At 41.4% G+C, this 23,323-nt stretch overlaps 4 protein-coding genes across 4 annotated transcripts in view; 3 read left to right on the top strand and 1 right to left on the bottom strand.

Annotated features, from left to right (window-relative positions):
• Positions 1 to 5,157, top strand: part of LOC134183296 (laminin subunit alpha-like) — a 46,083-nt gene extending 40,926 nt beyond the window's left edge. The window contains exons 23-28 of the mRNA XM_062650791.1: positions 129 to 287; positions 346 to 416; positions 473 to 576; positions 4,369 to 4,499; positions 4,555 to 4,768; positions 4,836 to 5,157. Coding sequence (XP_062506775.1) covers positions 129 to 287; positions 346 to 416; positions 473 to 576; positions 4,369 to 4,499; positions 4,555 to 4,768; positions 4,836 to 4,981 — 825 coding nt within the window. The 3' untranslated portion in view covers positions 4,982 to 5,157. The remainder of the gene's footprint in view (positions 1 to 128; positions 288 to 345; positions 417 to 472; positions 577 to 4,368; positions 4,500 to 4,554; positions 4,769 to 4,835) is intronic.
• Positions 5,158 to 5,183: 26 nt separating this feature from the next.
• On the top strand, positions 5,184 to 18,831 carry LOC134183297 (COP9 signalosome complex subunit 5-like). Its single transcript, XM_062650792.1, has 10 exons — positions 5,184 to 5,355; positions 5,415 to 5,466; positions 7,978 to 8,160; positions 15,876 to 16,004; positions 16,063 to 16,128; positions 18,005 to 18,090; positions 18,148 to 18,259; positions 18,319 to 18,384; positions 18,529 to 18,608; positions 18,669 to 18,831. Exons 1-10 carry the CDS (start codon positions 5,222 to 5,224, stop codon positions 18,742 to 18,744), a joined length of 984 nt encoding a protein of 327 aa, XP_062506776.1. The 5' UTR covers positions 5,184 to 5,221; the 3' UTR covers positions 18,745 to 18,831.
• Positions 18,832 to 19,604: 773 nt separating this feature from the next.
• LOC134183298 (uncharacterized) lies at positions 19,605 to 21,013 on the top strand. Its single transcript, XM_062650793.1, has 6 exons — positions 19,605 to 19,821; positions 19,915 to 19,942; positions 20,161 to 20,298; positions 20,359 to 20,586; positions 20,646 to 20,702; positions 20,775 to 21,013. The coding sequence occupies exons 1-6, from the start codon at positions 19,819 to 19,821 to the stop codon at positions 20,801 to 20,803; spliced, it is 483 nt and encodes a 160-aa protein (XP_062506777.1). The 5' UTR covers positions 19,605 to 19,818; the 3' UTR covers positions 20,804 to 21,013.
• A 1,124-nt stretch (positions 21,014 to 22,137) lies between these two features.
• Positions 22,138 to 23,296, bottom strand: LOC134183073 (cytochrome c oxidase subunit 5B, mitochondrial-like). The gene is made up of 4 exons (XM_062650521.1): positions 23,168 to 23,296; positions 22,904 to 23,031; positions 22,460 to 22,562; positions 22,138 to 22,391 (listed from the first exon to the last, which is right to left on the bottom strand). Exons 1-4 carry the CDS (start codon positions 23,256 to 23,258, stop codon positions 22,273 to 22,275), a joined length of 441 nt encoding a protein of 146 aa, XP_062506505.1. The 5' UTR covers positions 23,259 to 23,296; the 3' UTR covers positions 22,138 to 22,272.
• Positions 23,297 to 23,323: the final 27 nt, after the last annotated feature.

Raw genomic sequence — 23,323 nt, 5'->3', positions numbered from 1 at the left:
TGCATATGTGTATGAACACTGCACGAAAAAATTTTGACGACGTGATGGATGGACAGACATGCTACATACATATGACTCACGTACAGACATGCAGACAGACAAATGTAATGTTGTCGTTTTGGCTTTAGGTTAATATTTCACGTACTGGGAAAAAGGGTTTGCTGAAAGTAGATGATACAAGCAGAAAACTTACGGTGACGACTTCTTCATTAACAGTGAGGATTACTACTCCAATCTTTGTTGGCAGTATTGCCTCTAGTATAAAGGTGTCCAAGATACCAGATTTGGTGAATTGTGTGCTCATATTATGTGATGGCTGGACATAGGGTGACTGCTATTTTGTAGGATGGTGTTGGTGCATTCAGTGGATGTATGCGAAATCTTCGATTTGAAAATACTGTGGGAATTACGATCGAGTTAGTGCTACATGTGATGTTTACTTGTTAGTGATGGATGGTCTAATATATTACAGTGAGTGGAGTTCTACTGTACAGGAGGGTTCGACAAGCAATGGGACATGCCATCAAAGGGTGGTGAATGCAGCATGGTTTACTGGTGGTGACTTTGCAAGAATGGGTGAGTTAACACACAGTGAAACTAAGTAATTGGTTTTACATATCATACATATTTAAGCTAATGTTCGTGTACTAGTGTGTTTAATAGGCGAGCAAGGGGCATTCCATTTCGTCTTTACTTAGTCTAATAACAATAGTTACCTAGCAATAATTTCTGTCAAACAGACTTTGCTCTTCCAGATTTTCTTTCCCATTCCTTTTGTTATCCTCAGTCTCCTGCTCCTTAGTCGCATGCGTGAGCAAAATCGAGAGTCACTTCACTCTTTTCGCCAATAAATTTTAACAGCATCAACCCCTTGATGGGGGATTCTTGATTCAATTTTTAGCACATGTTGTTGCCAAGTCAAAATTGCATTCATCTGGCATTGTCGTTATGTCGATCTGTCTCCCCGTTCGGCCATAAATCCATATGACAATCGCTGACGCACATCTCTATATACAAGAAAACGAAAATATTTATGTAATAAATAAAACACAAAGTAGGGATAGCTGCATACGTTAAGCTAGTGCTTGAAGAAATAGGGGTTGAAACTTTTGCAGACGAGTACTCATACTTTACACCTGAACCAATCTCCCACACCTAAGTCCCTCCACTCCAAGCAGCCACCTTGAAAGCAAACAGAGTGAAGTAGGGATTTAGTTGTGGGAGATTGGTTTCAGATGTAAAGTATGAGTACTTGTCTGCAAAAAGTTTCAACCCCTATTTCTTCAAGCACTAGCTTAATTAATGCACACAGCTATCCCTACTTTGTGTTTTATTTATTACAGAAATATTTTTGTATTCATGTTCTTGTCCTTTTTTATAGAAACACATGCATTGTTACAACTCACAGTATATTTGAGAATTAATTCCTTAGACTGTTACGTTGATGCTGCTACTCTAATACTATATACAGAAGTAAAGTTTCATTAGTATACCAGGCAATGCTAGAACATTAATTAATAGTACACAAGCTAATTTATTACAAAGAAACAGTTACAACTCTTAGTGTATTTGAGAAATGCTTAGACTGCTACGTTACTGCTTCTACTCTAGATCTATACAGAAGTAAAGTTTTATTAGTACCAGGCAACGTGATCGCTAGTCTCGTGCAGCCAGGCTCTCCCCCTTTTTGACTCCATATCACAAGCTAATCAGTGTGTGTGTTCCAGTCCAACGCAAGCGGGACTCGTCTTTACCAGTTAGAAAGAATGGTCTCTATTGCACGCACGTGCAAGTTTTCTGCGAATATCTTGTGAGGGATGCGGAGATCCTGTTTGTGGGCCCACGCAGTGAACAAGGAAAATCCAACGAAAGTGTCGACAAGTCGATCACACTGACAGCTCGCAAGTAAATCGATGGGCGTTTCAAGTAACAGGCAAACAACGGGAAAGCAAAGATCCTGTGAGCAACACGAAAATCCCATGAACGAAACAAAGATCCAAACTGGCAAGTCGATCATTGGCACTTGAGTTTCGTGAATATTGTCGAGTATTTCAAGTTGTACTGAATGAATGGAGAAGCACAGATCCTGTGAGCGGCTTCAAGAACGGCAAAGATCCCACGAAACTGGCAGTTGGCACGTGCATCTGTCACATGCAGAGAAAGGCATGGAAACGGCATCATATTTCACAGTAAAACAATGTTGTCCGAACGTGCTAGTGCCAAATGGATAGTCAAAGGCCATGGCCACTGCGTAGCCATGCAAGATGATATATAGAAAATTGTGGCATTTTATGGAAGCATTTCAGAGGTATGCTATCCCAAAGTAAAAATCAGGATTAATATTAACTACCAGTGCCATCCCTACTAAGAGAGTGCGCTATCACTCTCAGATAAAGGAGAGCTATCTGTGTGTGTGTGTGTGTGTGTGTGTGTGTGTGTGTGTGCACGTGCGTGTGTGTGTGTGTGTGTGTGTGTGTGTGTGTGTGTGTGTGTGTGTGTGTGTGTGTGTGTGTGTGTGTGTGTGTGTGTGTGTGTGTGTGTGTGTGTGTCTATCTATCTATCTATCTGTGTGTAAGAGGATCTCCAAGAAAAGAAAGGCGAATCATGGCGCCACCAAATTTTGCTTGCACATGTCGAATCCATGGAGTTCGACAGTGAGATTGTCATCTTTTGGACTTTTCCTAGGATGACTCGATTCCTGTCGATTGATCCTGTCTCCAATCACACGTGAATTTCTCTGAAACGATGCATTCGGATCTGCACTGAATTTAAACTCCCCATTCCTGACCTCGGACGGTATGCACAGAGCTTGTCGTTTATTGCTGGCGATGTCGAGAAAGGCAAGATAGTTGTTAGTATATCCAGGTTTTTAAAATATGTCTACCTTTGTTTGCTTGTGTACGTGCGTCAAGTAGCTGCCACGTTCGGTAAGCTTGTTCCCTGCAATGTCTTTGAAGTGACGACGTTCAACAAGACTGTTGATATGTCTGCAAGACGAGATCTGCCCACCTACACATGTTGAATAGCTATCACGTTTGATACCCCCGTTCACTGCAATGACAGGAACAAGTTCAAAGCGACGATGTCTAACGAGACTGTCGAAATGGCAGACGTGATTTGCAAATATATGGGAACTAACTAAACGGGTGAGTGAGTAACTGTACATGACTTCTAAGCTTTTGCTGCTCAGATATATGTCTCTGAATGGCATTTTTTGGAATGGGAGACTCGGTTACATTTTTATTTGTCTTCAACTTGATTGTTAACTAACAATCAATAATTTACTCACCCTGGGCAAAAATGGGATCTCATCTAGTATGTATGTATATTTGCAAGCGAAGTGAATCTCTCTCGTCATGTCAGTTGAATTCGCGATATTTGTCAGCAATTGTCATATGGATTTATGGCCGAAAGACGATGTCAGATGAATGCAATTTTGACTCAACAACACATGCACCAAGATTGTGAATCAATGGTCCCCTATTGAGGGTTGACTGGATTAAAATTTCTTGGTGAGAAGAGTGAAGTGACTCTCGATTTTGCTCCCATACCAGGGCATGAAATAACAATCAGCCATTGGCCCAAACAATGCTTTTGGCCAACGAAATGAGAAGATTGCACAGCCATTTGACACGACGAATTTGACAAAAAGAGGCAGCTATGGCTCTAAGTGGCTGATCAATTGAAATTCGTATTTCAGGGTCTGCGTATGTGACTAATGAGCAGAGGAGACTGAGGTGTGACAAAAGGAATGGGAAGGAAAAGCTAGTTTGTTTCTGAGTTTCTGTGCGTTAGTTTGACTGAAATTATTGCTACGGAACCATTGTTACGCGACTAAATAAAGACATATCACCATCGCTCGCCTAACACAATGTTACATGAACATTTACTAGTAAATAAATAAATATAATATATCGCGACTTTGATTGATGTGGTAAGAGAGAGGCTTACTTTGATTGACATGGCAAGAGAGAGGCTCACTTCGATTGTTTATGCGTTAAACAAGACAATATAGTTTCACTATGGTAGAGAGTCAATGTTGTAGCATCATTAAATTGATGTGCCAGTCAGCTTTTGTAATGAAGGCTTGACATATGAAGTGTTGTTAGCATTGTGTATCTCAGAGTTTAGTGATTAGCACATTCAAAAATCCATCTAACTTCGATTTCATGTTGTAATTGACTTTGGAGAGAAATGTATAACAGAATGGACATACATGTGACAGATGTAATAATTATCTGCAGAGAAGAGACCTTCAGAAAGCCATTAGTAGGTCTCACCCGAGTGAGTGCAAGCATAATTACTTGCACACTAGGATAGAGAACATATATACTTTGATTTTAGGACCTGTATGAGTATTATTTTTAGGCTCTGGCTGGAACATATATCCACCATTTCAGCTGTCACTAACTATTCGCACCAGCAATGCATCAGGTCTGCTTTTTGATGCAAGTGAAGGCGACGACAAGTACGCTGCTTTGTACATCCAGCAAGGCCGAGTAAGTCAGTATGCTCTACATACTTCACCTGGATGTAAATATCACTCTTTTGCAGGTGTTCTTTGCTGTATCAAAAGGTCCCGGTTTAAATGCTATTGTGATGTCTAATGAAGTTGTTTGTGACAGCCAGTGGCATACAATCAATGTAACACTAGAGACCACAGCATTGCTACTGCAAATCGACAACAGTCCAGCAAATCAGGAAAAATTTGATGCTGGCAGTGACAGTCTTCTAAGCGCAATTGATGTATACATAGGAGGTTTGCCAGGTAATGGTGTAGCCATGGGAGTGCTTTGCGTTGACTGCTGATCATTTGGCATCTGTCTAAAATGTAGGTGATGTCTCGGTAAGTGGTCCTCACAACTCTATTGGTGGCTTTACGGGCTGTATGAGGACGTCTATTATGGTGGACAGACCTCGATCTTTGACAAATGCTGAGAATGCTGATGCCCTGAAGCTAAACGGGTGTCCAGTTGCTTAGAGTTCTCTGCTGAAGACAGACATTTTAGTTGCCACTGAATTGTTGTGTTTGGTTTTAGTCATTTTGCTGCGTTGCAATGTGTAGAGAGCATGTCAGTCAGGAGGCTGCAATAGGTATAGTACTGTCAGTGTTTGCTTGGAAATGACATGGCAGTTGAGCCATTGATGTGATTGCGATTATGTCTGCCATTTGCAATACGGGTACTCGGGTCACGTGTTCGGAGTGGTTTCTAGGTTTAGGATGGATTCGCAGATGGCACGTCGTACGTTTGAAGTCGCTAACGCGGTAGAAGTCGTAGCGAGCGTAGAGAGTCTCTACCAATACGATGCTAAGAAACAGCAGGAGATTCTAGCTGCGAAGCCTTGGAAGAAAGAGTAAGTGAAGGTACAAACTCTTGTGCTGAAGCTGCTTGAAGAGTCTGTTGATGTTGCAGCCCGCACTACTTCAAAAAGATTAGAATTTCGGCATTGGCACTTCTGAAGATGGTAATTTGCGTATCAAGTATTTGTGTAGTTTGGGGCCGTCCCTACGTGTGTATAAATAGATTTTTCAGAACGTAAATTTTATAGGTAGAGTAGGGGACACTCACATTCCCCCGCAGTTTGTAAAGGAACAATATTGAAGACACACGTGCCGAGTACAATTATAAGGTCCGAGTTGAGTAGCCACTTGGTAGTGTTTACAGCCAGTGGTGCACAGTGATAATAAAAATTTTTTTAAAGTTAAGTGAAGAAGAGAATACTGCTAGTGTGTACTTGATGTATTTGACAGTAGTACAGAAACTACATTTCAGAGAGAGAGCAAGTAGTCAACGTTGGTTTACATGTAGTCATAAACATTCGCCTATGGAACGCAGGGGCAGACAGCAAATTGTAATTGGTCTGGCTTAGTGTGCCGTATTAGGCGTGTCCTGCTTAGCGCTAGTGGGTGTAACCTAGCCAGACCCTTCCTGCCTACATCCACCAGCGAGATATAGGCAGAAGGGTTTGGCTATGCGAGACTAGGTGTAACCCTTTAGTCTGCTGACAGTTGGGCAGTGTAGTGAAAGCAAGTAATCAAACGAACAAGGGGACACAACCAAAAGCTTACACAAGTACAAAGCTTGTGGTAATACTTGTCGCATATAAGGTATTTATCTAATCTTCTACACCCTAACCCGGAAGTTGATATTGGTTCAGACTGGCCAGAGTGCTGCCTCACGTCTGAAATGTCCAGAGTGGGGGCCACCTGCTAACTGCATGATGTGTACAACTAAACCAACCTTGTTGTTGTTTAGTATTGTTTGTAGTATTTGCACCTGTACCAGCAACTACATGAACAGAACGATAATCTCAGGAGTCCTGGTTTCTGCCAGGTAAACCTTTAAAGAGTCAGCCTTTCCAATCACAGTACCAAACAGCGTCATTTATCTTGCCATTGTGGAACAATGGAAACATTGAGACAGTGCTCCAAGATTGAGCTTTCGTTTCTATTGCCCATCAGTGAAATCTCTGCTGATTTTCGAGGTCATACGCACTTAGTTGAGTCCTATACATGTGCCGACGGAGTCTGTGCCCCAAACTTGGTTCTACAAGGATACCGTTTCTCACATGTCATGTTTCACATGCATGTGGTCATATTGTAGGTTTCCACAGTGTATTAGTGTCTTTCAAGCTAAAGCACTAGTAGATGCTTATACCATGAGCGAAAGAGTGTAGTTGTTATTTTTTTGAAATGAGAAGACCTCCAGCACTCAAAAATGTAAAATTTACAGACTGAAAAACTATTGACATTTGCAAACAATTCCCTACTGGCTTGCAGTGGCGTAAAACTATATGCAGAGTGTATGATTGTGTGTGTGTGTGTGTGTGTGTGTGTGTGTGTGTGTGTGTGTGTGGTGGGGGGTGAGGGTGTGTGGGGTGTGTGTGTGTGGGGTGAGGGTGTGTGTGTGTGGGGTGTGGGGTGGGGTGGGGTGTGGGTGGGGTGCTCAACATGTAACTAATTTTTGACTTTGTTCCCATTTTAAGGTAGCCTGACTATGCTACTGTAGGAAATGCAAGAGTTAGAAAATTTTAAATCAATAATTACGTAGTTACAACTCTTCAGTTATAGAATTGAACATATTTATGATTAGTTTCTTGACGACGTTATTCAACAAGATTGTCTGAGTACCCACTTGTGCTGTTGATGCAATAAGAGGTTGTGTGCAGGGTGATGCAGAGGGTGTATCTAGTAGTATCAGTATTAGCCACCATCTTGGAGCGAGCACTGTGTTGACGGTACCATGTGTGGTTTTTACTTGGGGAGTTTCATGACACCGCCAGTTCATTCTGCTTACACACAGAAGTTGCAGAGGCAGTTGAGTTGTATTGAAGAAAGATATTGGTGATAGACTTGCAATGGTCTGTTACCATCAGTGCCATATATTCATCAGTTTTGATGATGAGAATGATACCTTATAGATGCACGTTTTGTAGATTGCAAATATCAAGCTGTTGCTGACTCTGGGTCATTTTATTGCCGTAACCAAGCACACACATTGGGAGCTAGACAGGATAGTATTACATATTACAGCAAATGAATACTGCTGATGTATTTGAAATCCTTATTTCAGGGTTTGCAACGGTAGGGTTTTCAGCATTGAATATGAACTAGACCTGTCAAAATTGTGAAGGCCAAATCCATGCATTTGATGAAGGATTGCAGATAGTTTGGAGCTACTCTATCCCAGTTTTTTAGGTGAACTGTAGTACTATAATGTGTCATTCTGTATAGACTTTGGGATTCTGTAAAATCCATGGCATCATCTTGCCCACTTTGATTATGTAATTATGACACCTGAACAAGCAACAAGTGCAGTACTGTTTGTACCTTTCATGACTTTGACCTCTAAATTTAAAATGACAATGAATACAGGTTCTACATGAAACATCCCTCATCTGTTGCACGCAACCTCTCTATAGTACTAGATTTTGTTTGCATGTGTTGGTTTGGTTATGTGTGTTTGTTGGTACCAGGTTATGCATTCTCGTTCAGGAGGTCATCTTGAAGTGATGGGTCTAATGTTGGGGAAGATAGATGGAGACACAATGATCGTGATGGACTCATTTGCTCTTCCTGTAGAGGGAACAGAGACAAGAGTCAATGCTCAGGCACAGGCGTATGAATACATGACGGCATACGTGGAGTCTGCAAAACAGGTAATGAGAGAGAAAGAGGAAGTTGTAGTATGTCAGCAAGAAATGATTTCATTATGTACTATGTGCATGCAGGAGTTTCGCAGTGACTCACTTTTACTTTTTAATGAATTGTAAATAAAGTATATGACTTTACCCACCAAACCATTTTATCTACTTAAGAATGAGTTGAACCAATTTGTCTGACTTCATACCAAGTACTGTGTAATTTGTTATTTTCGGTGTTTTAAAATTTCTGTATTTTAGAACCAAACTAGCTCATTAGTCCGTTCTTTGCTCGGGAAAGGATAAAAACACAAATTCCCATTATATAATTCAGTTATTGAGTGGAGAAAATGCAAACTCCTGCATAATTTCCCCCCTGCACGTAATATGATTGTGGTAAGAAGGTTGCCACTGCAATAACAACAGATGTCCTATTCATAACTCACTTCCGTCTGCTAGTAGAGAACACTCGATCCGCCGGTAGAGTGAAACTCAGGCATAAAACAGATACAGTGAAACATGTACCAGCGACCACCTTCTCTCAGCGACCACATCTGCCTGGCACGGAACGTTGTCCCATACAATAGCTACTGTACTAAGTGACCACCTGCCCAACGCGACCAACGACCCCTAATCCAAAGGCTCTACAGCAATTAACACCTCTTCTAAGCGACCACAATGTACCTTTTTCGTCTTGATTACACATTCCAACATGGCTGTCACCTCTCAGAGGTGTTGCCGACACACGTGCGGTACACTTGTATCCCAAATCAAGTCTTGCTTGCATGATGTCGCGAAAAGTTCTGAGTTTAGGTGACCGGGTAAGGTTATTCAGCTGTCTGAGAAAGGAATCTCAGCGAGGCAGATAGCAGGCAGGTGGCAGGCAGATGTCGTTGACGCTGGACAACATGGCATTGGCACAAGTGACACTGAAGATGATGATGATTATGATCCACCTCAAATTCGAGTTCAAACTTACAAACAAGCCGTAGAGCTTGTGGATGACCTATTCCAGTTTTCACTCATCAAAAATGATCAGAAAATGCTGGATTTGGTTGCAAAGCTGGAAAGTGTGGTGCAGAAGATGAGTTTGGAAGCCAGGCAGCAGCAAACTCTATCCAGTTTCTTTTCCCTGTCACAGTAGCTAGCTTTGATTAGAACAGTCTCTAACCACATGGACGATAACAGTATGTACATTGCACAAAACAAGAAACGAGACGTTTAGCACTTTGTAAGTTCCGTGTTGTGGTGGTCTGGCATGCAGGGCTATAGGTGTGTGGAAGCGCGAGGCTTCCTCTACTAAGCGACCACCTGTCCTAAGCGACAATACCCCTGGGTCCCACAGGTGGTCGCATAGTACAGGTTTCACTGTAGTTTCAATTGGTGGGAAATCAACCATCTCTCGGCGTGTGTATGGGATCCTGGATTGTGTGTGTCAAAATTCGAAGTTGCATCGTGGTCACGTAGTTGCAAGATTTCACGTGGGGTCGAGTCCTCGAGAGGGGACCATCTAAATACCGAAGCATGCGTTTGCATTGTGGTGTGGAACCCAGTCTTCATGCACGGTTTCGTGGCGATTGGCTCAGTAGTTTTGACGGGATTGGTGTTACAGACAGACAGACAGACAGACAGACAGACAGATCAGACTTTTATAGATATAGAGAAGATAGAGATACCTTTCGGTGTAACCTAAGTTTGGTTAAGACGAGGCATAGATTTGGGGTGGAAGAAGAAGAAGATAGTTTGAGCATCACATGAGATCTAGTACCGCTTGCCCACTATATGGTGTCATGAACATGGTGCACCTTGGCTATTGCATTTGTGGGTTGCTGGGGAGGATCGTTTCTTCAGGCAGGCATTTCTCATTGCTGTGCGCAAAACTTCCTGGAGTTTGTGAAGTATCCGGGTTACTTCCATTCTTTCGGCGCCTTCTGCACGTGGAGTACAGTACTTAGTCAATTTTAGGTGTTACCTTAATTTATTTAAAGAAAATCACACTGATTTTACTGAAAAAATAAAATAACACCAAAAATAACACGTTATACAGTATATTTGTTATGCATCATCCTGCATGTTCTACTGTCTGCCAAAAAAAGATTGAGAACTGAATTGCTATAGTAGAAGGCATATGCTACAGTTGCTCATTGCCATGTGGGATCTACATCGACAATGTGTAGAGGTGTTAGGAAATGAGAACTGTACATGGATCAACGTACGTATTCTTGCAATGGTCATCATTGTTACTTAAATACTGTCATTAGGTACTATGAAAACAGAGTGTTTTGAGTGCAGAGGTTATATATTATTACTAATTGTGTGGTGGTAGATTATGGTGGTTGTGGTTCAAATTGATGTCATGTGGTTACTTACAAATGGTATCATTTATATTGTATCCCCCACTATAATATGCTTTTTGTAGATTGCACAGTAACACTAGCAGCATGTTATTAATTGTAAATTTCTGTGCTACTATGAAATAGTGCAACAAGGGTTTGAATATAGGGAAGAGATTGAGAGAGGGAATTTCACTATCTGAAAGGAGTTACATTGGGAGAGAAAGTGCAAACTTTTGAGATTGGCTCTTACTTGATTGGTGTCTTACGTAAGCAAGTGTGATAGTTGCAAGAAATATCTTGAAGTCAAGAAGTGACAGAGTTGTTCGTCTTCTTACTACATCTCATATTTAACCCTAGGGCATGCGCTAGGATTATGGTAGTTGTATTACTAGAAATAGTGACCGACTTGACAGAAACGACCATGTAAACATAACACTGGAATGCATAGTATGCGTTCATGTTATCACTTTTGTGATCTCAACATATCGTTGTTTCAGTTTGTCCGCTAGTCATAACGAACAGAGAGTACGCATAGTGAACCTGCGACAAACAGTGCAAGTCAGTCAGTCACTGAACTGATGATAAGACTGCTATATGCCTGTTCTTTCTCAGCCACATGTATAAACAAGTGTTGGAAAACTTGTGTCAAGAAAAAATAGTGACGTGCACATGGGGTTAATTTATGCATGCTTGTCAGTATGTATGTGTGCAACACCTGTTTGGTGTTGTTGCAATTAGAGTTCATACCTGTGCCTTGCTGTAGATGCTAAAGTCGGTGTTCTAGCCACAAATGGTTTCATGCCATGCGAGCGAATGTGTCTTTCTATAGCAAATATGGTTACTACCAAAGTACCCGGAACTGGAAAGGTGTCAATTTTCGGCACCTAGGGTTTAGCACTTTTAGTGCTCCTTTCATGTTTGTCAGTAGGTTAGATTGGAAAGACTACTTACAGTCGGATGTCACTTATCCAAACGCCATGTTAACCGAACGTGGAGTTCCTTGGACTCTCTCCTGAAGTATGCACTTGTAAACTATGCGTGCACTACAATGTGTCGTGTCGAGTTTGGTATGTTGTGTGATATTGTTTAGTATATATCATGTATTTGGTTTAAATGAGTTTACACTCCAGGAGAGTTAACGTCAGTCATATGAAATATTCAGAGGTATGAACAGGGTTGGGTTCCAAAATGTTTGGATAATTGACATCCGACAGCACTTGTACATTTTAGTCACGTTATAAGCAAGCAGCTTGCTACAAATTTGTCAATGTCCATTTTCACTGATCCTTTCTAACAATCAGCGTCTGTCACTCTGCTTGTATGTCTGTTTGTTCATTTCTCTGTCTGTCTGTCTGTCTGCAGGGTTGCTGCCATAGTTTTTGCACAAGTTGTCTGTATATACCATGATCACCCCTGTCCTCGTAAATTTAATAAAACCGTACCTAATTTATATGCCACCCCTACTTCTTGTAAGTCTATGAATGACAACACCACTTTTAGCTAAATGCAAGGAAATGTCATTTCTTACCTGAAGAAACCTGTTTGTGTAAAATAGATACACTAAGAAATCACTTATAACTCAATAATGAAGATGTCTTTCAAATCCGTGAGACTCAATCCACAACAGTATCACTTCTAACACATAGTATTCCTTTTTTGCTGTTACGATTTAAAGCTTCTCCTGCAAATAGAAGAAAGCACGTGCCAAAATACGTGGAGTACGGGCAACAAGGACAACTGGTACGAGTCTAACACACACACACACATACACACACACACACACACACACACACACACACACACACACACACACACACACACACACACCTTTCACTGCATTTATTGCTATAGGGAACGGTGCAGGCCAAAGTCACTACAGGCTATGTTGGATAGTGGAAATTCTCTGACATCAAAAACACTCGTGGTTGTGGAGGCCTTGTTGAAGGAAAGTTTGATAGCAATACTGACATTGGCCAGTTAAGGACTGACCATGTTTCTGCCTTTGATGGTTTACAAGGCCAGCATGATTTAAAAGCCACAACCATCAAAACCACAATGTATGTCAAACTTTGATGTTGGTTGCCTTGTTTCGCTTTGTCGTTTTTGCTGATCCTTGCAATCTTTTTCTTCTTTCTTGAAATTCATTTCATGTGTGGTGGTCCAGATTTTTTATTCCTTCACACATTTCGATCTCTTGCTTGTATCCTCCAAACCCTCTCATGTTTGTAATTCCTCAAATCTCTCAACACACGCACACACATACTCACGCACGTGCACACACACACACATGCACTAGTAGAGTACTCTATGCCTTTGCTGTGCATGGATATCAAGGCATAAACAGATTGAATAACGGTAGTTTATCAAAGTGTGTCAAGTCACCAGTCACCATGAAGTAATATCAAACACATTCCTGATAATATTTCAGAATTGATACTGGGGAAAATCTACACCTACCAAACGAAAGATGCTATAATATTGAATATTAGACAAACAGACATAGAACGTTTTTTATTATCTGCCTTGTCATGTTTTCTTAAAATCTACCTTGTTTGCATGTATTTTTGACTTTATCTGTGCCTACTGCTGCTATGCCATTTTCCTCAGCCCGCTGCCTGCATGTCCGACTGTCTGTATGAGTTGACAACTCCTCTGGAGGTTGACATCTTCAAGGTGCTTTCATCCAAAACAGCTGTACAAGATCCTTTAAAATCCATGTCTCCAGGTTGGGCAATGGGTTAGCATCCTGGGATTCCATTCTATTCACATTGGGCCTTCTGGTGGTCTAACACAATTGTGCATCTAGCAATATGGTGCTGCATATGGTGCCAAAGCAAAGAGTGCAGTACCAAGCATCAAAATTATAGTGCCAACTGGAATGAATTTGTAGTAAGGTAGAAATCCTGGTGCCACCAGAAGGTCAGTCTCAGGCAACCAGGTTAGAAGTAGCACTTAGGCAATGGCAGAGCATGCTGTTCCGTAGCCTCGAACTTCCAGATGTTTGCCATGCTCAGTGAGCTAATGGCACATGCACACTGCCTTTGTCACAGCAAGGCCTTGGCCTCTCTCTGCATTATATTAGACATTTCATTCTTCAAACTGTACTTACTGCAAGTCTTTCATCAATGATTGACATTTTGACGATGGTAAGAGCCTCTAACGATTTCTCTTGAAGTGAGTAAACTTCAACATCACATGTACAAACATGACTGAACAATAGATTTATTGCAAAGGAGATCCTGTCAAGTTTCAGTGTCAGATGTTGAAAGCTGAGCTTTCATTGTTGGCGTTGCTTCTCATGACAATTTCACTGTTAGTCTTGTCTGAAAAGGATTTAGTGTGATGAAATTTATAAAAAGTGAATATTGATTAGTAATTACATAAGAAAATTAATGATTGCGTAGCAGTTGCCGTGATGAACAGCATTACAGTTGTCTGCATGCGTTTCCTTTTGTCGAGTTTATGAAGCGAGGTTGAACTTCTACAGTATCAGTACGTGAAGTCACTGTGTGATTCTAGTGTAGGTTCTTGCTTGTAATGTGACAGTGAGGATGTGGCGTATCAAATTATTGCCATAGTCTGTGACAGCACCAGAGTGGCTTTTGGCACTGCAAGCATAGCACCAAGCGTAACACCCATGGTGGTCTAATCAACAGTGTCTCAGTTTGGACCCAGTGTTTTAAGTTCACTAATTGTAGCATAAAGACTGTGTCTTCTTTTGCATCAACTGTGTTGACTTATTGTGCAGTTCAGTTGCTGTTCTGTGCAAGAGAAACATGGTTAAGCAAAATGAGCAGCCATTGTGTACATTAATAACCAGCATGCTTGTGAAGGTTCAGGATGACTGTAGTTTGTTTTACATGTACACCACCTACACCTACGTTGTAGCAGTAACCCCTATAATGGTAGTACTGTTATAAAGATAAACCAAATCAATGAAACAGCACTAAGTGCTAAACCCTTCCTGCTAGCTTAGGTTTCAGAGCAGCTGCTGCAGGTGCTGGCACCTGCTAATTAACATGAAGAGAGTGAGAAAGCTAGGGACTGAACACATTGGCTGGGATTGTCGACATTTTGGCACGCTAATTAACACCAGGGATAACAATAAGTGCATGCACTGCATTCTGCTGCATTCCGATGGCCCATCATTGGTCTGTTCCACAGCTGTATTACTGTAACCCTAGCGCATGCTCGCTCAGGTCAATAAAGTTTAGTAATACCAATTATCTCTATAACAATATTACTGTTATAACAACATTCTGGTGTGGAACAGGAATATCCTTACAAGGGTAGGTGGACTGTAGGTATCTCCTGTATTTATGTTGAATTTTGATGTATTATGTTGGATTATAATGCTAAATTAGCATATAGCTTATTATGTGAAGGGTCAGTTGGTAGTCATTTTGTTCACTTCACTACAGTTTCTTGTCTTGTAAGGACGAGGGGCACAGCTGACAATTTTTGAAAATAAAAGCGACCACCAACTGACCCTTCACATAATGAGCTATGAGGCACTAGCAGTGTTTGATTACATTGAAACAGTTTTAGTATTGATTGAATATGTTGTGACCATTTCACTTTGTCAGTGAGTTGATCATAGATAGCTTGTGAAGGAATCTTGAGCATTGCCCAAAGTATTCAAATAGTATAGTTACTGGCCTTGTCTTCCTGGTAGTAAATTGTTGTACCTGTATTTTTCTTTCAACTCCCTGTTATGTGCAGTTTGTTAGCACCTGCCATATTTAACACCTGAAGATGGCTTTGAGGTTTAACAATTCAACTTCACGTGACTTTGTTCTACTTGTTGCATTTACTGGATCTACTTACCCATCACATTAGCTGCAGAAGAGACCAATTTTTGTTGTTTTTTCTGTTCCCTTTCTGTCTGTGTGTGAGTATTGGTCTGTAAATCACAACGTGTATTTCTTAATATTAAGTTTCTATTACCTCATATTGATCGGGGCTTTCCAGAAAACAAAGTTAGACAGGCATGTTAATGGTGTTCAGTTGAGGTACTTTCCCTTTCTGGATCCAGATCTTAAGTCCCACAAGGTAACCGCAAAATTGTACATGGAAATCCAAAGTCTGTTCACAAACTTCAGTCCAGAGGATTCAATAGAGCTTCCAACATGATGGATGAGTCTAACAAGTTCAGAAGGAGGGCTATAATATATTTAAAGTGATTGGAATGCTTTCATTCATTTGCCTTTATGGCGTATGTAAGGGTACGTATATCAACATCATCAAACTGATTGCAACTGAAGTAACTACCGCACGCATCATTATACTGTGCATGCGCAATACATGGTTGGCTTTCCATTTTTTATTCTTTTTTTTCTTTTTCCAGAAAGTCCCAATTGAAACACTGCACATAGTTTAACGTGTGTATGCATGTAGGTAGCACGCCTTGAGCATGTGATTGGTTGGTATCACAGTCACCCAGGGTATGGTTGCTGGTTGTCTGGGATTGATGTCAATACTCAGATGATGAACCAACAGTTCCAAGAGCCATGGGTGGCAATAGTGGTGAGCTGTGTTTTGTGCTGTCAATTTACTTTTATCTTCATGTACTAAACTCTGGTAGGTTGATCCTACAAGGACTGTTTCAGCTGGCAAGGTGACTCTGGGAGCATTTAGAACCTACCCAAAGGTACTCCATTATGAGAGTTTACTTGCTTGTGGTAATTGTAATGACAGTGGCGTGTAGCTAGTTGAACTGACAATGGAGACAGGCAGACAAGCAGACAGACAGACAACGACCAAGACTTCAAAAGTTTTCTGGAGATTTATTGCAAGAAAACTCAGTAGACTCTCTAGCCATGAACATAGAGTTTGACTTGTATTCTCAGCAGGTGTTTTAGATAGCTTAGTTTGTTTGTGACCTTGATGGTCACTGGACATTCTTTTAGTCCATGATGTGTGTTTTTTACTGTCGATATACGAAATATACTACCATTGAAAGAGAGACAGACTGACTGACTCTTAGTTGTAGTTAGGAACTTCTTGGGTCCCAGTTGTCTTAGAACTTGCTGATTTTTAGTGTATCGTAGACTTGTAAAAGAAATACATGTAATGACAGACAGACAGCAACTCCATCTTCATCACACAAGAGAACCACAACATCTGCTATCTAAATTCAGACAACAGACCAGATAGTGGTTTTGATGCTGATTCAAGTTTGGAATCGATTTTGGATATATCTGTGGCGCATTGTTGGTGTCCAGATATTATCTCTAGGGTAGCCAAAGAAGATGGAGCTGCTGCATCAAAAACGAGAGAGGAAGAAACAGGAGAAATATGAGGAAGAAATTTTACCTGGTGGTTCTTACCCATGTTACTTCCACTAGTCCTTGAACACTTTGGTCGGTGGGGTAAAGACGTTGAAGATTTTTTGAGCAAACTGGCACTTCAATCCAGAGATACAAGAGAAAAAAAGAATGTGACAGAGTTCAAGGCCTTGTGGAGGCAGATGATGTCAGTTACTCTGCAGAAGTCTAATTCACAAGTAATTAGAGACAAAATCAAGCAGCTCAGACATCATCTCAGCAACCATAGTTGGAGCTTTACTCAATAGCTATTGTTTGTATCAGGTCCACGAGTAAGGATCAAAGCAGTCTATAATGTCTAAACAAGGTTCTGGTAAGGACCTTTCTTAGTTAGGCTAAAGAACTGTTATGCTGGAACAGGTGACTGAGACAACGATCATTCCTATGGAACCTATCAAACAATGTGACAAAAGATATTTCCTGACATTCGTACTCTATTGGGATCATTTGTAACCAGTTGCTCATGTTAGCCCAGTATCAGTGGCCAGAAATCTTAATGAATGCAACTTTGAATACGTTTGTAGAACAAATAACCTCTTTGAATGTCTTTCTTAAATATACTGGACATATGTAATTAATTAATGTATGTTTCGTGTTCCTCATGAGTACACATGATGTAATAGACCATGATACTCTGTTGTACAGATAAAATTCATCTGGTAATGAGACATTAGTTTTGTATACTATAGTATTCGCCAACTTTTAGTGAGCATTTTAGTTGCACCACCCTTTCTAAACCGGATCTGCCACTAATTTAAAAGTCAATAAAAAGTAGGCGTATCCCATAGCATCGTGAACTTGAGCCCCCATGGCTAGAGGTCACGCTACGCCCCTGGCATTAGCGTCAGCGTCAGCATCAATGTCAATGTCCAGTGACGACGTCATTGTCAGCGTCATATTGTGAACCAGGGTTTAGTGATCGTACTATTTTAGTTTGATGATGTATTCAATAGACAAACAGACAGACAGACAGACAGACACAAAGACAGACGTTGATTTATTACTATGAGCTCCAAAATATACATCAAATGAAATGTTAAGGTCTATTACACATTATTTTGATCACTTATGTTATCTGAGACTGAGACAGATAGACAGGCAGACATAGACATTGCATTGATAGTAAGCACAATCAAAACTAACCAAGTCTATGTCTTTTATGATCTCAGTTTTATCTGTTTAGTTATGTTTGTATTTTAGGGTTATACTCCACCAGACGAGGCTCCATCTGAATACCAAACCATTCCTCTTAACAAAATAGAAGATTTTGGTGTTCATTGCAAACAGTAAGATACAGAGTTGGCGTGACTTAGATGGAGATACCATGCTTTGCTTACTACTAGGTATTATTCATTAGAAGTGTCCTACTTCAAGTCTAGTCTTGATCGTTGTCTATTGGATTTGCTGTGGAACAAATATTGGGTCAGCACGTTGTCCTCCAACACTCTACTTGCAGTCAGTCTTCAGTTCGGTGAATGAGTGTCGTCGTCTGCACAACTGTTTCTGTTTCTTAGAATGCTGGTTATACGACAGGTCAAGTGGCAGATCTCTCAGAGAAATTGGAGCAGGCAGAACAACAGGTAAGTTGACACAGTGAAGCATCAGGCAACTACTGTTAACAACAGACATATCTAACAAGAGCAGTGAATTCGTGTGGGGTGTCCATGTGCCCGCGCATCTGCATGTGTGTAATCATTGCACTACAGGTCTATGTATGTCGTTAGCTTGGTCACAGTAGTGGTTTCATTGCTTTTGAGCATGAGAAGAAAGAGGAGAGCAAACTGTCGAAAGCAGCCAAGGACAGGTAAATGAAGTATTTATGTCTTTGACATCACTTTAGTTCCAAATGTATTTGGTTCTGCAGCTCAAAGACAACTATTGAGGCATTGCATGGGATGATGAATCAGGTTGTAAAAGATCGACTGTTCAATCAAATTTGAGCTAACGCACTGTTAATATGGACACGGTAGTATTGATAAAGGACATGTATGTAAAGTGTGAAAACAGTGATGGCAATAGGAAGTGAACTCAAGTACATTTCACTGTTTATGCCCTGTACCTACTGTACACCTCAGTTAGCACTCCCCCCACGCACAGGCACACCCACGCAAACTGCCACAATTTCAAGTTGTGTCATAACGAAGCAGAACAAGGGAACATCTCAGGGTGCACCATGTTCAATGACAGTCTTTATTCCTGGTATAGAGAGAAATGTGAATCACGTCGTCTGCCACAGCCGTTTCGCTCCTCGACATTTCGAAAAAGCTAACGACAAGTCTGTTAGGTTCTTTATCCACACATTTACCATTTACCATATTGATTTTGTTTTAGCTGCACGTGACCCAGAAATGGGTGGAGCACAAAGCATCACGTGATGATGGCACTCAGAGTGTGAAAGAAGCCATGAAGAGGTACTGGATGCCGTAGGCAACGCAGATCCCGGATCTATCTTTACATGATAGCAACAAAAGCTGGCTAGAATTGAGAAATAGGCTACCCCTAGCTATCAACAGACAATGCGCCGGTCTATGTAGCAGTGTTTGACAGTTTCTTCTCTACAGAAATTCAAGAACTGCAAGTCAGATGTATGCGTTGGTACCGTGTCCGGATGCCATGTAGCCTCAGACCAGACAGCGTGCGAACTCTAGCACTGTACTTTTACAACATAATTAAAACGTACTGCAATTTCATTAGTCTCGCGTAGCCAGACCCCTCCTGCACGTCATACTTCCGGGCAAAATGTACTATTTTACTAAAGGTGGCAGGTACAGTGCTATCCTGCAATCTAGGACAATATAATGTACTGTATGCAATTTGCATGTATGCAATTTGCATGCATTCCCTACTACAGGAAAGGCAATATTTAGTTAGCAGGAATTATCTCTTCTATTCCACTCCTCCCATTACGCCCACGTTGACCCACTAGGTGCAAAACGATAAAAAATAGTCACCTCACGGAGCAGACAGTAGTTCTACCACTGGTGGTGGAGTGTTCTCTTCCTTGCTATATCCAAATGGTGAGTGCTCATGCTACTAGCACGTTAGAGATGTTACTGGTGGACAATGCAAGCCACCGAGTCTCTGCATCTGGCTAAGTTGCGTTGTTCTAGGACCTTGCTGACGAACAGACTAGAGAAGGTAAGCAGCGTCTTTCCAAAACCAGAATATTAAGTAGCACACGCAGATTGCATGGGCACACGTATCTCATCGCCAAAGTGATTAGCAGCCTCAAACATAAGTCAAAACGCTTTCTAGACTGCACCTAGTACACAACACGCCCCGACAGCAGACCTGAAATTCTAGACTGTCAACACTTGAAGTAGAATGTGTTATTACTAACAGCTTTCTCTTGAAAGTTATTAGACAGGCGTTTCAACGCAACCAAAGGTGCGAAGGAGGATCAGACGACTACCTAACAGCGACCGAATTGCAGCAAGCTCTGCTCGAGTTGGGAACAAAAGTGGACGACGATGACGCACAGATACTGGTTGAAGGTATGAGTGTTACGATAAGACTGACAAATGATGAAAGCAAGGTGTCGTTTGTCTCTCAAGAGAACAGTCCACAGACGCGGCGCATTCCACTGAAGGCATTTACACTCATCGCACTAGAAAAATGTCGGTTTGCGTCAAAAGGTCAACGAAGTCGTGTGAGGAAAGTGTCAGCTGTCAAAATCAAAGAAACATTCGGTCAGTTTGATCACAACCAAACTGGACAAATCAATTCGAGTGAAGCCAAAGGCGCACTCAACAAACTGGGCATCAACTTTCCCGCCCACATCGGTGAGAACGAAATTAATAAGACAGTCTGAAACTCACTCGGGAATACTTATTCTTGGCAGTTGATAAAATGATGGAGCAAGCAGACCAGGATGGAGACGGCAAGATTACATTGCAAGGTAAAGCGAATCCCATCTGACTTGTCTCCAGTTCAACTGTTGCATTCACAGAAATTGGCTTTTCATTTGTAGAATTCGAAAGCTTGATGAGTGACTCGTAAAACAGCAGAATGAAAGACAAGTAATGCTGGCAGAGACTAGGTGCTGTCATGGATGGGATGTCAATTACGTAACTAAACTCCGGCGTTTGTAGTCTAAAGTTAGTTTAGTTTTTACTTCCTAGTCTAGAGTTGGTAATATGCTATGACAACAGACGGTGGCTGCACTAAAGAGTAACAGATGGTTGGCTAAATTAGTTTTAGTTGTCACAATTGGTATGTCTGCTGTAGATGCGGCCAAAAAATGGAGTGTGGCCAAAAAATGGAGTGTGCCCACACGTGCTGCCCTCCTCCACAGATAGTTAGACACACGAGAAGGAAACAGTTAGGACATATGAACAAACCAAGAAAATACCATTTTAGGGCATATAATAGTTACTCTTGCGTCAAAGCTTATGAACAGTCTATAAATTAAGATGAGCTAGTTCCCAGTTCCTGTGTCATGCCAGTGCCTAAGAATAGGGAACTGGGTATGACTTAGTGCAAGAGCGTCAGCGGCATCCTGTTCAGTAGGGGCCAAGGCTGGCCTGGGCCCCTTATTCTTGTAGGTAGGTGTGATAGTATAAATATTTGTACATGACTGTATGATATATACTAACAAGTGAACTCTCAGAACACTACAACAAACAGCCTCAAACCAATAACACCTCACCTTAATTAAGTAAACAATTTCACACAGGGGAGGTGAGGGGTCATGTAGCCTAGTATGGGTCAGGGAAAACGTTTCCGGAACTGTTCATGTTTACCATCAGGAATGGTGGAGATTACAGATTACACTCCTTGACTTAATGTGTTTTGAACAGAGAACTAGCAAAAGACTTGGAAACTGATGTAGAATACTTGGTTACACAGTTTGCAAGCAGCTCCGATAGGCAACTATACCACTAGCATCTGTCTTTTTTTAGTCATTGCACTTCGTGCAACATTGCATTGATATCAAATAAGTGATGCTGTTCAATAATAACTGTAGTGTAACATGGCCCATAAATTTTGATGGCCTTGCCATGCTGCTAGGGTCTTCGCATGAGGCCAGTCAGATCGGAGTCATACACTCCTCATGCTCATGCCTATACTGCACCCACCTCTGGGCTTTACCAATCTAGGCCCAGCCACCTGTAGTCATCATTCACACCATTAATTAATACATTCAGCAAACCATTACCAAATTTGTCAATTATGTTTCTAAAGCATTCAAATCTAAGTAACTGTCCGAGTAGGGCTTGTAATGGACTTTCTGAAGAGAACCTCACCATGCACACAATAATGGCATCAGCAACACAACAACTAGAAGCGTACATTGCTATACTACGATTGACTCGTGATACAAGTACACTGGCTTGGCTATTTCTGCAAGTGCCATGCCTTCAGATGTATACAATCACATAATAAGCTTGAAATTACACGCCAATAACAGACAAGCTGAGTCAACTTTTCAGTCCTAAATACACATCGTGGTGGACTTCCACCTCACTTCAGAACTCTACCTTGTTTGGATTTCCCTTCTGAAGCACGTGAAAGTAACCACATTCACAGCGCTGAGGAGGTCCACTTTTCAACACCATCCAGTTTATGGCGTGGTCATCTGGCTCACCTTCACAACACACAGCAGCAACATGTAACTGCACTACAGTATAATTTATTAAGTAACGCAAAGCATACAGATGCAACCAATAATTCTCTCCTCGACTGGACTAGTAATGATAAACGGTGTCTGTCTTGACCCATCTCCTGGAGGCTTAGACATGTTCAAATTGAATGGATCCTACATGTAGTAAAAAGAAAGCTAACATATTTGAACAATTGCTGTATGTGGTACATGTGTGTGCGCGCGCGCATGCGCGCCTGTGTGTGGTGTGTGTGGTGTGTGTGCTTGCGCGCGCGCGCGTGTGTGTGTGTGTGTGTGTGTGTGTGTGTGTGTGTGTGTGTGTATGGTGTATTGAATAAACAATTTCGACAGACTGACACTCACAAGCGCAGAGACATGCAGTAAAACACACATATACATGCACTATTACAGTACATATAAACGTTACCTCGATTCTATATACAGGTTTAAAACATTCATTGACCAGTTCACCATACTTACAATAGAATCAGCCTTACTTCAATTCCAGCCATTAGAGCGTCGTGTTCGAGCTTCTCAAGACCGGTGGCCTGGTCAGTGTCGGACGGGACGACTCCTGCCACACCTAGCTTCGCTTCTGGTATTTTGCTATGTCCTTCACTATGTTCTGCAATAAAATTCAAAAGTTCAACATCGACCGTGTTTTCTTCACCTTCACCAGGAATTCAAAAACGCTAAAGAACCCTGGTGGGGACCCGATAAGCCGTTCTGTGCTACTTAAAAACAATACATTCTCTCATTACCTGCACGATAAACTAAACCTGTTGATATAGCTCGTCGAAAAAAAGGAAGCGCAGGAAAGAGCAAGGATCTTTTCAGTAAAGCCGACGCCATCTTAAAGAGAACGTGCGCTAGCTCACTAACAAACTCCCGTATAATACAATTCTATACACTAGGCT

The sequence above is a fragment of the Corticium candelabrum genome, chromosome 8 (genome assembly GCF_963422355.1).
Source record: "Corticium candelabrum chromosome 8, ooCorCand1.1, whole genome shotgun sequence".
In the NCBI taxonomy this organism is placed as follows: Eukaryota; Metazoa; Porifera; class Homoscleromorpha; order Homosclerophorida; family Plakinidae; genus Corticium; species Corticium candelabrum.
Note: the sequence above shows the minus strand (reverse complement) of the source record. Positions and strands in the feature narration are given on the sequence as shown.

What these genes read in the sequence shown, in the direction of transcription:
- LOC134183298 (XM_062650793.1), top strand. An exon ending in CAACTTTCCCGCCCACATCG is followed by an intron (nt 20,587 to 20,645) that starts GTGAGAACGAAA and finishes TATTCTTGGCAG; the next exon opens with TTGATAAAATGATGGAGCAA. An exon ending in CGGCAAGATTACATTGCAAG is followed by an intron (nt 20,703 to 20,774) that starts GTAAAGCGAATC and finishes TTTCATTTGTAG; the next exon opens with AATTCGAAAGCTTGATGAGT.
- LOC134183073 (XM_062650521.1), bottom strand. Translation starts at nt 23,258, where the DNA reads ATGGCGTCGGCTTTACTGAAAAGATCCTTGCTCTTTCCTGCGCTTCCT. An exon ending in CTCTAATGGCTGGAATTGAA is followed by an intron (nt 22,563 to 22,903) that starts GTAAGGCTGATT and finishes TACTACATGTAG; the next exon opens with GATCCATTCAATTTGAACAT. An exon ending in GAGAATTATTGGTTGCATCT is followed by an intron (nt 22,392 to 22,459) that starts GTATGCTTTGCG and finishes TGTGTTGTGAAG; the next exon opens with GTGAGCCAGATGACCACGCC.
- LOC134183297 (XM_062650792.1), top strand. Translation starts at nt 5,222, where the DNA reads ATGGATTCGCAGATGGCACGTCGTACGTTTGAAGTCGCTAACGCGGTA. An exon ending in CCTCCAACACTCTACTTGCA is followed by an intron (nt 18,260 to 18,318) that starts GTCAGTCTTCAG and finishes TCTGTTTCTTAG; the next exon opens with AATGCTGGTTATACGACAGG. An exon ending in TCGAAAGCAGCCAAGGACAG is followed by an intron (nt 18,609 to 18,668) that starts GTAAATGAAGTA and finishes TTGGTTCTGCAG; the next exon opens with CTCAAAGACAACTATTGAGG.